The following is a 12069-nucleotide window of genomic DNA, read 5'->3' on the forward strand; positions in this document are numbered from 1 at the left end:
TTCTTTCTAAGAAAGCTTAGAACCATTTCAGTACTCCATACTTAAACTGATTTTTTTTTTTTCTTGTGTTAGTTCTTTCTTGTTCCTAGAGAGGTAGGAGAAATGCCAATTAATTCATGGCTCTTTTTCTGGTCTGGACAGCCTCACAGAACTAAGCCTTCAAGTGGGTTGGTTATTGGCCCCTGGCAGTGGCATGCAAGATAAATAATGAAACTAAATTCAGATCTCACAGAACCTCAGTTATTGGGCTTTATTGAGTTTCTGTTATTTGACATTTAGATCCCCAGATATTTACTTTTGAAGTGCAAATACAAACCGATAAGCCCTGTGTCCGTTAAGCATTATGGCGCTCTGCTATGTGGAATATAGATCAAATATGGATATAGCTACAGATAGGGGGAGAGAGGCAGAGAGGTGAATATATATTATGTTAAATATATGTATGTCTTTAAATATTTGTACATACACACAAGGTATGTATATGTTCCCTGTAGCCTATCATGATCCTTAAAGACCTGAATGGTTTTATGAAGTTGCTGATCCTGTCTTCTATTTTGAAGACTATTAAAAAATGGGATTAATTTCCCACTCTTAGACATATATCTGGACAAAACTAAAATTCAAAAAATACTGCACTCCTATGTTCATAGTAGCACTATTCACAATAGCCAAGACATGGAAGCAACCTAAATGTCCATTGGCAGATGAATGGATAAATAAGATGTGGTACATATATATATACAATGGAATATTACTCAGCCATAAAAAAGAATAATGCCATTTGCAGCAACATGGATGGACCTATAGATTACCCTACTAAGTGAAGTAAGACAGGGAAAGACAAATACCATAAAGATACCACTTATATGTGGAATCTAAAATGTGACATAAATGAACATATCTACAAAACAGAAACAGACTCAGGCATAGAGAACAGACTTGTGGTTGCCAAGGCGTGGGGGAGGGATGGAGTGGGAGTTCTGGGTTAGCAGATGCAAACTATTATATATAGAATGGATAAACAACAAGGTCCTACTGAACCGCACAGGAACTATATTCAATAGCCTGTGCTAAACCATAATAGAAAAGAATATAAAAAAGAATGTATATACGTATAACTGAATCACTTTGCTGTCTAGTAGAAATTAACACAACACTAAATCAACTATGCTTAAATAAAAAAGTTGCAACAACAAAAAATAGATTAATTTTTTTAAATGGGTGATTTGGGTAATATGTGAGAGAAGATTTTGACAATTGACATAAGACAACGGTGGATGGAGGCTGATTCCGAAATTTAGAAATTTCCATATTTGAATATTCTCACGAAGAGAAGGGATAGCTGCATGGCCTGGAAATTGCACTCAAGTGCTGGTTGACAGTTTAAACCAGATTACGTAGAGATACTAAGCCCCAGATAGTGGAAGAGGGCTACCATCTTTTGCATAAGTAAGAGTCTTCCAGACCCAGGCAAAGTGGAAATGGGTCCCAGACAGAGGGACCCACCTTGGGTGAAGTAACGAAATTATAAAGGGTCAAAGGGCGAGAGGTTTTATACCAACGGGTGAGGTCGGCGCGCCTAAGGTTGAGGCGTGGAGTAAGGGGAGCAGTGATTGTCGGCTGGAACCTCAAGCTCAACTGGGAACGACGCTCAATCGGGCCATCTCTCAGTTCTGTCCCCGTCTCTGGAGGCCTCTCCACCGAGGGTGCGGGGGCTGGGGGATGGAGGCGGCAACGGGGGGTGGGGGAAGGGAGGGAGCGGGGGCGGGGCGGGGCGGGGAGCTGGGGACTGACACGCCGGCGTCACCCTGCGGCGCGTCATATGCGGCGTCGGCAGCCATGGCGGGAAGCGAGCTGCGCAGCGGAGGCGTCACCCGTCAGCCTCACCACAGCGACTGGGGCCGCCTGGAGGCTGCCTTCCTCAGCGGCTGGAGGAACTTCTGGCAGTCGGTGGGCAAGGAGAGGGCGGCTCCGAGGTCCTCCCCGGAGGAGGCGGACGAGGAGGCCAGCTCGCTAACGCGGCTGCCGGTGAGCGTCGGCCGCCACCCGCGGAGGACCGCGGGCAGGGCCGGGAGGGGCGCTCTCCGGGGCGGCCTCTGGGGGCCGCGGCGGCGGGGGGGGGAGCCTCCCTGGGCTCGGCCTGTGTCTGGTCCCGTCTCTGCAGCCATTCCGGGCAGTGTCATCACCTGGGGGCAGCAGTTGAGCAGAAACGCCTTGGCGTTGACCCGTGGTGCCCCGCAGCTGGGCCGAAGGTTGCCCCGAAACTCACCTGCAGGTTGTGCCCTGGCAAGCAGCCAGGTCACCCTCCGGTCTTCTACCCCCAAAACAGGTCTAGGGACTGGGGCACCCTGAACATCAGGTTAAGGAAACGCGGAGACCATGCCAGACATTCTGGAAATCATGGAAAGCGTCCAGTGTCTTGTGTTCTCAGCATCTATCATCCCAGCTTCCATGTACCGAAACACCTGGCGGTCCCGCAAAACACACACTCTCCTAGGATTTTGCGACTGTTATCTTACCTGTATTTCAAGTGACAAAACTGACAATTGAAAGTAAATGACTAGGGATTTCCCTGGCGGTCCAGTGGTTAAGACTTCACTTTCCACTGCAGGGGGTGCAGGTGGATCCCTGGTGGGGAGCTAAGATCCCACATGCCTCTGGCCAAAAAACCAAAACATAAACAGAAGCAGTATGGTAACAAATTCAATAAAGACTTTAAATATGGTACACATCAAAAAAAAATCTTAAAATGCGGGAAGGTAAATGACTAAGTTACAAGGGCCTCAAGTTACAGCAGGCCACGAGAATTACACACATTTTTCATTGTTAAACTTTTCAGGTAGATAGGAAAACGGAGAGAGGAGAATTTCTTAGAAATTATTAAAATGCTGTATCTCAGCTGGACTGTTGACTCTCTGAGGTCCATCAGAAATTAAAAAACTGCAGGCTTAGGTTGCCTCCATAGTTCTCCTTGCAGAGGTTCTCTGAAATAACAGATTTTACAGAAGAACAGGTGACAGATTTACTCTTTGATTTGATGTAATGATAAAATCAAAAGTTTGTCCGCTTGATAAAGATTTTATTTTGAAGAATAAATTATTTCATTAAGCAGTTCATTCAAATAAATGGTGGGGCAGAATATCCATAAGGAAAAATTAAATGAAGTGCTTATTTTACTTGAAAAATAGCAGAACAATGGGAGGTATTTCAGGAATGTTTCGATGTGTCAAAAATGAAATGTTCATTATGATTCTGTCCTGAGACAGGAAATAACTTCAGCATGATAAGATTTCATCATTAAAAATAATGACTGTTGAATTCCCTGGTGGTCCAGTGGTTAAGACTGTGCTTCCACTGCAAGGGGCACAGGTTCCATCCGTGGTCAGGGAAGTTCCACATGCCGCTGCAAAAAAAAAAAAAAGACTGTTAAGTTGATTTTTTGTTATTTAGTATAAAAACTGTTAATTTTGTAATTTATCTTGATAGATTTAATTATTCAAATGATACACTGTTCAGTTGACCTTTGGTTTCCTAGTATAATTATTTATTTGTAATTATTTATTTATTTTTTTAATATAAATTTATTTATTTTTGGCTGCATTGGGTCTTCATTGCTGTGCGTGGGCTTTCTCTAGTTGCGGTGAGCGGGGGCTACTCTTCATTGAGGTGCGCGCGCTTCTCATTGCGGTGGCTTCTCCTGTTGCGGAGCACGGGCTTTAGGAGTGACAGCTTCAGTAGTTGTGGCTTGCAGGCTCTAGAGTGCAGGCTCAGTAGTTGTAGCGCACGGGCTTAGTTGCTCCGCGGCATGTGGCATCTTCCAGGACCAGGGCTCGAACCCGTGTTCCCAGCATTGGCAGGCGGATTCTTAACCACTGTGCCGACAGGGAAGTCCCTGTAATTTATTATTTTTAAAAGTCCCTGTAATGTATTATTTAAAAAAACTTTTTACCAAGATAAATTATTCATTCCTTTAACCTACTTGCTGCTTCCCTCTGTTTCAGATTGATGTACAGCTATATATTTTGTCATTTCTTTCACCTCATGATCTATGTCATTTGGGAAGTACAAGTCATTATTGGAATGAAACCGTACGAGATGCAATTCTGTGGAGATATTTTCTGTTGCGGGATCTTCCTTCTTGGTCTTCTGTTGACTGGAAGTCTCTTCCAGATCTAGAAATCTTAAAAAAGCCTATATCTGAGGTCACTGATGGTGCATTTTTTGACTACATGGCAGTGTAAGTATCTAGTTTTATGAATTAAAAAGAAGATATTAAATTTGACTGTATTACAAGTCAGTAGTCTAAGTTAGTCTTGGCCCTCCTACTAATTTGTTGCATGAATTTTGAGTCTGAGTGTCCTTTTGTAAAAATTGGGGGTTAGGTAAAATAACTTCCTTCATAGAACCCTTTTAGCGTTCACATTTTGTTATTTCCCTGTAGTACCTAAGTAGAGTATTTGAATAATTATAGATAGTTTATATGGCAAGAAGTAAAACACTTCTTAAAATTTTCATTATCTTTAGAACACTTGTCATTGTGTTAAAATAAATACTTTTCCATGTCCAGAGAAGGAAAGGCCAGAGTTCAGACAGGAGTTCTTTTGCATGGAAGAAAACCATTCTTAAGTTTATGGGAAATAAGATTTTGTTATCACCCAAATGCATTGACATTTTCGAATATCATGTATTAGAATTAATTTTGTTGAGCAACTATAGTGTATTGGATTCTATGATGGATGTTTTATGTATGTTTACTTATTTAATTCTCACGCAATAAGAAGGTATTTTCCTTGTGTTATGGATGTGGAATGAAGATTCTTCATGGTTATGGATTTGTCTAAGGTCGCATAATTTGTAAGGGACTGTAATGTCGTTAGTTCTGGATATAACCTGTTTTATTAAGAGCCCCAAATTTAAGGCATTGTAAGTAAAATTTAAAGAATATTTGTGCGTTAGGTAAGAATTGTTTTCCTGTGGTAGATTTAATAGCTACCTGTGGGACTTTTTTTCATATTTTAAGTTATTCAGAATCTTTCCTTATTCCAATACAGATGCCATTACATCAAGTCTTGTGAGACTACTTGATTAAAATATACATGTATGTAATTTTAACAAGTGCTACTGTACTCTCACTTGCTAGTGTTACCTCTTCATTGTCCCACAGCCAACCATAACATCAAGTGTTTCTGTGTGCTGTGGAACCACATTTTCCTAGGGATAGTAATAATCGTAATAACGACCATTTGTGATCATATAAATTACTTCTGATCCTTACGACCCTGGATTGATTGTTATTGTTCAAATAATGCAGATGAAAAAACTGAAGTTTAGACTATAAGTGGCTTATATGACTAATTAAAGTGGTGAGGCTTGGCCAGATCTACATAGCTGCAAAGTTCATTTTTTTTTCCTTCTTGAATTACAAGGTTCCCAAGTAAAGATGATTGTCTTGTAACGTTAGTTGTTGTCTTAACCAGCTCGATTTAAAGGGCTTTAGGTTTTATTTTGATTTGAGTAACTTTGTTTTAATTTTTGATAACATGTTGAATTGCTAGTTTAGAAATTTATAGCTATTGAAAAAGTTGAGTCGTTTCTTTCACATGATTCTTAGTTTGCCAGGTTACCTATAAGGAACATTTGAGCTGCCCTGTGATTAATACTTATTGAACTGTTACTGTTAATAGAAGTACCCTAAGAAATTTGGTTATATTGGTAGCTTCAGTAATTTTTTTTTCTTTTTTATCTCTAGGGACATTTATACTAACTATGTAGTTTATGTTTAGTACAGGGTTTCTCAGTCTTGGCACTATTGACATTTTGGACCAGATGTTATGGGAACTGTCTTTTGTGTGCATTGTACGATGTTTAACAGCATCCCTGGACTCTAGACCTTAGGAAATGTTCCCTGGGGGTGCAAAATCTCCCCAGGTTGAGAATCACTGCTTTATGTAGTGAATTTTAAGCATTGAAACACGTGTTAGACCAAGTGTTTCATGAGAGAATCTAAATGAAAAATTAGAAAGTAAGTAACTGATTCCCAAGGAAGACCTCCTCAGCTACTAGACCACTACTGCTCCCATAGCATCTTGTGCTTTTTTCTGTCATGGAACTCGGCATACGTATTATAATGGTGCCTGTCCCCCACTGCCCTTCATGAGGATTGGGACTGTATAATCATTATATCCCTTTTGTCTAGCAAGTTCTCAATACATTATATATTGTTTAATGAATAACTGGCTAAGTGTTTGTGTTAATTTTCTAATTGTGACAATTTTATACAGCTATAAAATGTGCTGTCCATATACAAGAAGAGCCTCAAAATCTAGCCGTCCTATGTATGGAGCTGTCACCTCATTTTTACACTCATTGATCATTCAGAATGAACCACGATTTGCCATGTTTGGACCAGGTTTGGAAGAACTAAATACATCTTTGGTGTTGAGCTTGATGTCTTCCGAGGAGCTTTGCCCAACAGCTGGTTTGCCTCAGAGGCAGATTGATGGTAATTTTCATGTTAATCTACAGTACATAATAATTCAAACACTTTGAGCTTGACTCTAATGTTAAATAGAAAGAAATTAGTTTTTAAATTAATTAACTCTTTGTTGTAATGAAATATACTAATTTGGTGCATGGGAGCCCTCAGGTCTCTATGGACTGAAAGAATTAATTTACTTTTTATAAGAGGTAAGCTTTCTCTTACTTTCTCAGTCCAGAATATGAGATTATGTGAAAGCAAATTGTATGTTGTCAAAATGTTATATTTGTTTGCTATAAAGCAGAAACTAACACACCACTGTAAAGCAATTATACTCCAATAAAGATGTTATAAAAAAGTTATATTTGTACATTTACCATATTTTAAAAGAATGTTAACAGCAAAATCCATTCAGCACCTACTATATGCAAAGTACTTTGATATATATTGGAATTTCAAAAAAGAGCTAAATTATCACCTTACCTTTATTTCTATGATAAACAATAGCAACAACAGCCATGTAGTTAGTTTCGTAAGCAGGATGTATAATAAACATGCATAACAGTGTAAACTAGCTTGTGCTTTACTTAATTCATTTATTGAGAGTACCTATTAGATACTAAAGATGCAGAGATTTAAAACAAACAACATCAGAAATCTCCTGTTTGCCCTGAAAGGTACTTGGTCTAAAGGAGGGCAGAGACATGTATACAGGTGATTAGAATGTGGTGTAATTAGCTCCTGTGTAGAAAGGTAAGGGTCAGAGAAGGCTCTGCATTGAACCTGATGCCTTACATGAGTCAATAGGATAAGTAGGGGTAGGCCATCAAAAAAAAGGGTAAAATATTCTAAGCAGTGAGAACTACATTTCTGAAATCCCAGAGTTCTGAGTGTGCATGACACACTTGAAGTAGCTTTGTGTGTCCAGAGTGGGGCCAGGTGAGAAGACGCTTGTATGTCAAGCATTTGTTGAAGGATTTTAAGCAGAGAAGTAAGATGATCAAGATGGCATTTTGGATAGATCACTCTGGCTCCTGAGTGGAGAACTGATTAGAAGTTAAGAAACCACTACAATATTGTGATAAAAATATGAAGGATATAGAATTGACTCAATGTGTGTTAGCAGTAATACGGATAATTCCTGGTTTTTGGTCTGATTTTCATATTGGATGATGGTGCCATTCACTAGGTTAAGGAAACACAGGAGGAAGAGAAACTTTTGATACAAGTAGAGATGCCTGCTATAAGCTAGCCACTTGAATGGAAGCTCCATTAGGGCAGAAATCTTGTCAGCTTTATTCTTAGCTGTGGTGCCAGGCACATAGTAGGCATTCAATATACATTTGATGAGTGAATGAACGAATGACTTTATGGATTACTTTATGCATCCATATCTCAAGAGAAAGATCTGGGCTAGAAATGAAGATTTGGGAATCATATGAAGTCCACATGGACTTGGAAGTTTCTGACGATAGAGAGGAATATTGTAAGCTAGGTGCTGAAATCATCAGTGAACGTTTGGAGGAAGGGGTTATCAAAAGGAGATTCATAAATGACAAGGTTAAGGACAGGAGATGGTATTACAGCTAAATGGTGTGTGTGTCTCAGAGAGATGGAGTTTTTTCAAGAGGGTTGGTGAGTAATGGTTAAGACATGGCATTGAGGAGTAAAGAGACCATTCACCTCATCTCTTTATCCTGAGATGTGAGAGAATAGGTAACTTTGTTACTTGAGACCCCACTGTTAAGAGAAGTGGCACCTAGGGACAGGCTAGTTTCAGGTAGGGCCATGAGGTGGAAGGAACCCTTCAAGAAGAGGTTGGGGATATGGGGAAATTTGCTGATAGTGAAATGGCAATTTCATTCTCCAGACAGCAGCTGGAGTGATTGTTTGAAATTGCCCATCTAATTGTGCCTCAGACCCTGCAAGGTCAGGGAAGAGTGGAGGGATGAGTCATTGGCAAGGTGGGGCAAAACAACATGAGAATCATACTGGGCTGAGGTTAGATGTGTTGAGAGGGTAATTTCTGGAAGTTAAACTGATGTAAACAAAGATTAGAGACATGGTAGAATTTGTTTCTGTGATCTCTCTGGGGAGGCCCCTGGTGGCGGGAGGACTAGGGCCACTTTGCCTGGGATGCTTGCAGTCCCAGCCACCAAGATCTCTATATATGTGTTGCCCAGAATGGTGACATAAGATGGCACAGCGTAGCTGCTTTAAATACCTAGAGTGGTTATGCAGGGATTAAGGATATGAAAGATGGAGTTGTCCTAATGAGGTAAGTAGAGGCCAGATTATATTAAAATTTTGTTTATCTGAAGAGCAGGGGCTTTGAAGGGAAGAGATGTAATTAAAAGCATTTTAAAGCAATCTCTCCAGCTGCTGTCATAAGAATGGATAGTGGATAGTAGGGGGCAGAAGTGGATTTAGGAGACTAGTTAGAAATGATTACAGAAGTACAGGTGAGAGATAATAATTTAAACTAAAAGGTGGGGGTGAGGATGGAGAGAAGTAGACAGATCTAAGAGGACATTTATATAGTAAAAAGAGGTAAAGCCAAGGAAGAGGAAAAGGATCTTTCCAGGAGGCAAGAGGAGAATCAGCCCCGTAGTGTTAACACAGCCAAAGGAGGGAAGGAGTTAAGAAAGAAGGACAAATGACAATGTTGAATAATTTAGGTATAAAATAGTAAGAAGCGGGCTTCCCTGGTGGCGCAGTGGTTGGGGGTCCGCCTGCCGATGCAGGGGACGCGGGTTCGTGCCCCGGTCCGGGAGGATCCCGCATGCCGCGTAGTGGCTGGGCCCGTGAGCCATGGCTGCTAAGCCTGTGTGTCCGGAGCCTGTGCTCCGCAACGGGAGGGGCCACGGCGGTGAGAGGGACGCGTACCGCAAAAAAAAAAAAAAAAAAAAAAATAGTAAGAAGCTAGTGTTTAGCACCTGTTACTTACCAGTCACTCCGTAGGTGTTTTACATATGTGATCTCATTTAATGCTTACAATAACCCTAAAAAGTGTGTATTATTTCTATATTTTGATGTCAAAGCAGGCTCACAGAAACATGGGCATATGTGGCAAATTCAGGATTCTAGCCCAAGTCCAATTCAAAATTTCAGTGTCTGCCATATTTCCTCAGTTTTCTAAGGTGCCATGAATTTAAAAACAGCTTTTCAGAGTGGGGAAAAAAAGCCATTTGGTTGAATGTGTACGTGGAGTATAAGACTAATGAGAAACATAAAAGAAGTGAAACTAAGCCTTAGTCTTGAGGATAAATAGTAGTAGCTGTTGCGATGCAGCTGCTACTGAGAGGATGATGATAAAGTTAATGATGATAGTGATGATGGTATGAAAAGGAATGTTAGGGCTTCCCTGGTGGCGCAGCGGTTGAGAGTCCGCCTGCCGACGCAGGGGACACGGGTTCGTGCTCCGGTTCGGGAGGATCCCACATGCCGCGGAGCGGCTGGGCCCGTGAGCCATGGCCGCTGAGCCTGCGCATCTGGAGCCTGCGCATCCGCAACGGGAGAGGCCGCAGCAGTGGGAGACCTGCGTACCGCAAAAAAAAAAAAAAAAAAAAAAAAAAAAGGAATGTTAAAGTCTAGCAGTTTTTTCTTCTATATCCATAGTTTATTACTATGTGAATGAAAATTGCTTACGGCATCTTTTCTTCAACACAAACATTTCATTTTATTCCAAAGCTATATGTATCACTTGTCATAGTTTTTCATTTACTCTTTTTACTTATACCAGGTAATTTTTTTCATTCTCATCTTTTGCTGTCTTTATTAATGACTTGTTTTGATAACTGTAATTTTCTCCTTTAGGTATTGGATCAGGAGTCAGTTTTCAGTTGAGCAACCAACATAAATTCAACATCCTAATATTATATTCAACTACAAGGTAAGGCTACCTACTTGGCAACCTATCTGAGACATCAGTAATGGAATATTTTAGGGGGGTGAAGTCTGTTTAGTGTCTGTTTATGTTCTGTATTTACATTTTTCTTATAGAAAGGAAAGAGATAGAGCAAGAGAAGAACATACAAGTGCAGTTAACAAGATGTTCAGTATACAGAATGAAGGGGATGATCAACAGGGAAGCCGGTACAGTGTAATTCCACAAATTCAGAAGGTGTGTGAAGTTGTTGATGGGTTCATCTATGTTGCAAATGCTGAAGCTCATAAAAGTAAGTATTATCTTATTTTCTTTTTAAAAGTGCCTTCTTTGCAAAGCAAATAAGAAAGTATGTTTTTAGGCTTTACTGTGGCTTGTTAAGAATATCATGGCTAATTTTATCAATGTGATTCTGTTATTACTGTTAATATTGGATTCCCAAAACTTGATGTGCATTAGGATCACTGAGGGATCTTGTTAAAAACGCAGCTGCCTGATTCCTACCCTGGTGGATTATGACTCATAGATTTGGGTTGTGTTTTGGGCATCTGTTTTTTTAACAAGCTTTACAGAATTCTGATGCACACTGAAGTTTGATACTATAACTACATAGTGTTTTTTTGTTGTTGTATGCTTCTACACTTTTTGTTATTGGTGTTTTGTCTGCTTTTGGCCCTATTCAAATAATTTATGCAGGTAAATGAAAAATTTTACCTTTATTTTAATTATCCAGATAGTAGAGAGATGTGTGGGGTGGAGTGTTTACTTTAAGTAGATTAGTTAAGAACACTATCCATATATTCTGAATAATTGCCATTCACAGTGTGATAAATAGCATGAAAATAGAATATTATTGGGCCACAAGCCAGTATTGTAATTTCTTTCCCAAATCCTCTGTGAATAAGATAGGGTATAAATATACAATATATTATTCTCACTCGGAACAAGATAGCAGCATCCCACTGCTGAAAGAATTTACAGTTTATGGTGCACTGAAATTAACTATAGCAACAAAAGGCAAATGCAGCTCAATTACTGACTAGCTGGACTCATCCCACTGCATTAATGGCCTAACAGAAGAATCGTGTCCATTTCTAGAAGTAAATCCTTTACCTCAGTCTCTTCTGTTCTTCCGCATAAAACATCTGGTGTTAAATTAAAAATTATAAGATACAAAAAAATATCAAAATGAAATGACCCATTGTCAAGTGATAAAGCATTCGATGGAATTAGACACAGAGATGGCCTGGATGTTAACCCTCTCAGAAAGAGACATTAAAAGAACTATGATTACCTGGGACACGGGGTGCGGCCGGAAAGGCGGCCGCCCCCTCGCCCGTCACGCACCGCACGTTCGTGGGGAACCTGGTGCTAAACCATTCGTAGACGACCTGCTTCTGGGTCGGGGTTTCGTACGTAGCAGAGCAGCTCCCTCGCTGCGATCTATTGAAAGTCAGCCCTCGACACAAAAAAAAAAAAAAAAAAAAAAGAACTATGATTAATATGTTAAAGAATCTAGTGGAAAAGATGGACAATATATGTGAACAAATAGGGATTTTCAGCAGAGAGAAGGAAGCTATGAAAAAGTAAAATGGGAATGCTAAATATGAAAAATATGATAACAGGTGAACAGTTCCTTCAGTGGACATATTAACAAAGGAAACCTTTTGTGAATGTGAAGATAGATCAATTGAAATTACCCAAA

The 12069-nt window shown here is 40.0% G+C and overlaps 1 protein-coding gene across 6 annotated transcripts in view; it reads left to right on the forward strand.

Moving 5' to 3' along the window:
* The first annotated feature begins 1822 nt into the window (after nucleotides 1-1822).
* FBXO4 (F-box protein 4) overlaps nucleotides 1823-12069 on the forward strand; it is a 343355-nt gene continuing 333108 nt past the window's right edge. For all 6 annotated transcript variants that reach the window (XR_009539997.1, XR_009539998.1, XR_009539996.1 and 3 more), the window contains exons 1-5: nucleotides 1823-2028; nucleotides 4002-4237; nucleotides 6282-6502; nucleotides 10295-10370; nucleotides 10481-10656. Coding sequence is in view for 1 of the 6 variants with exons in the window: in XM_060147006.1 (XP_060002989.1) it covers nucleotides 1840-2028; nucleotides 4002-4237; nucleotides 6282-6502; nucleotides 10295-10370; nucleotides 10481-10656 (898 nt within the window). In the remaining 5 variants the exon portion in view is untranslated. The remainder of the gene's footprint in view (nucleotides 2029-4001; nucleotides 4238-6281; nucleotides 6503-10294; nucleotides 10371-10480; nucleotides 10657-12069) is intronic.

The sequence above is a fragment of the Lagenorhynchus albirostris genome, chromosome 3, assembly GCF_949774975.1.
Source record: "Lagenorhynchus albirostris chromosome 3, mLagAlb1.1, whole genome shotgun sequence".
In the NCBI taxonomy this organism is placed as follows: domain Eukaryota; kingdom Metazoa; phylum Chordata; class Mammalia; order Artiodactyla; family Delphinidae; genus Lagenorhynchus; species Lagenorhynchus albirostris.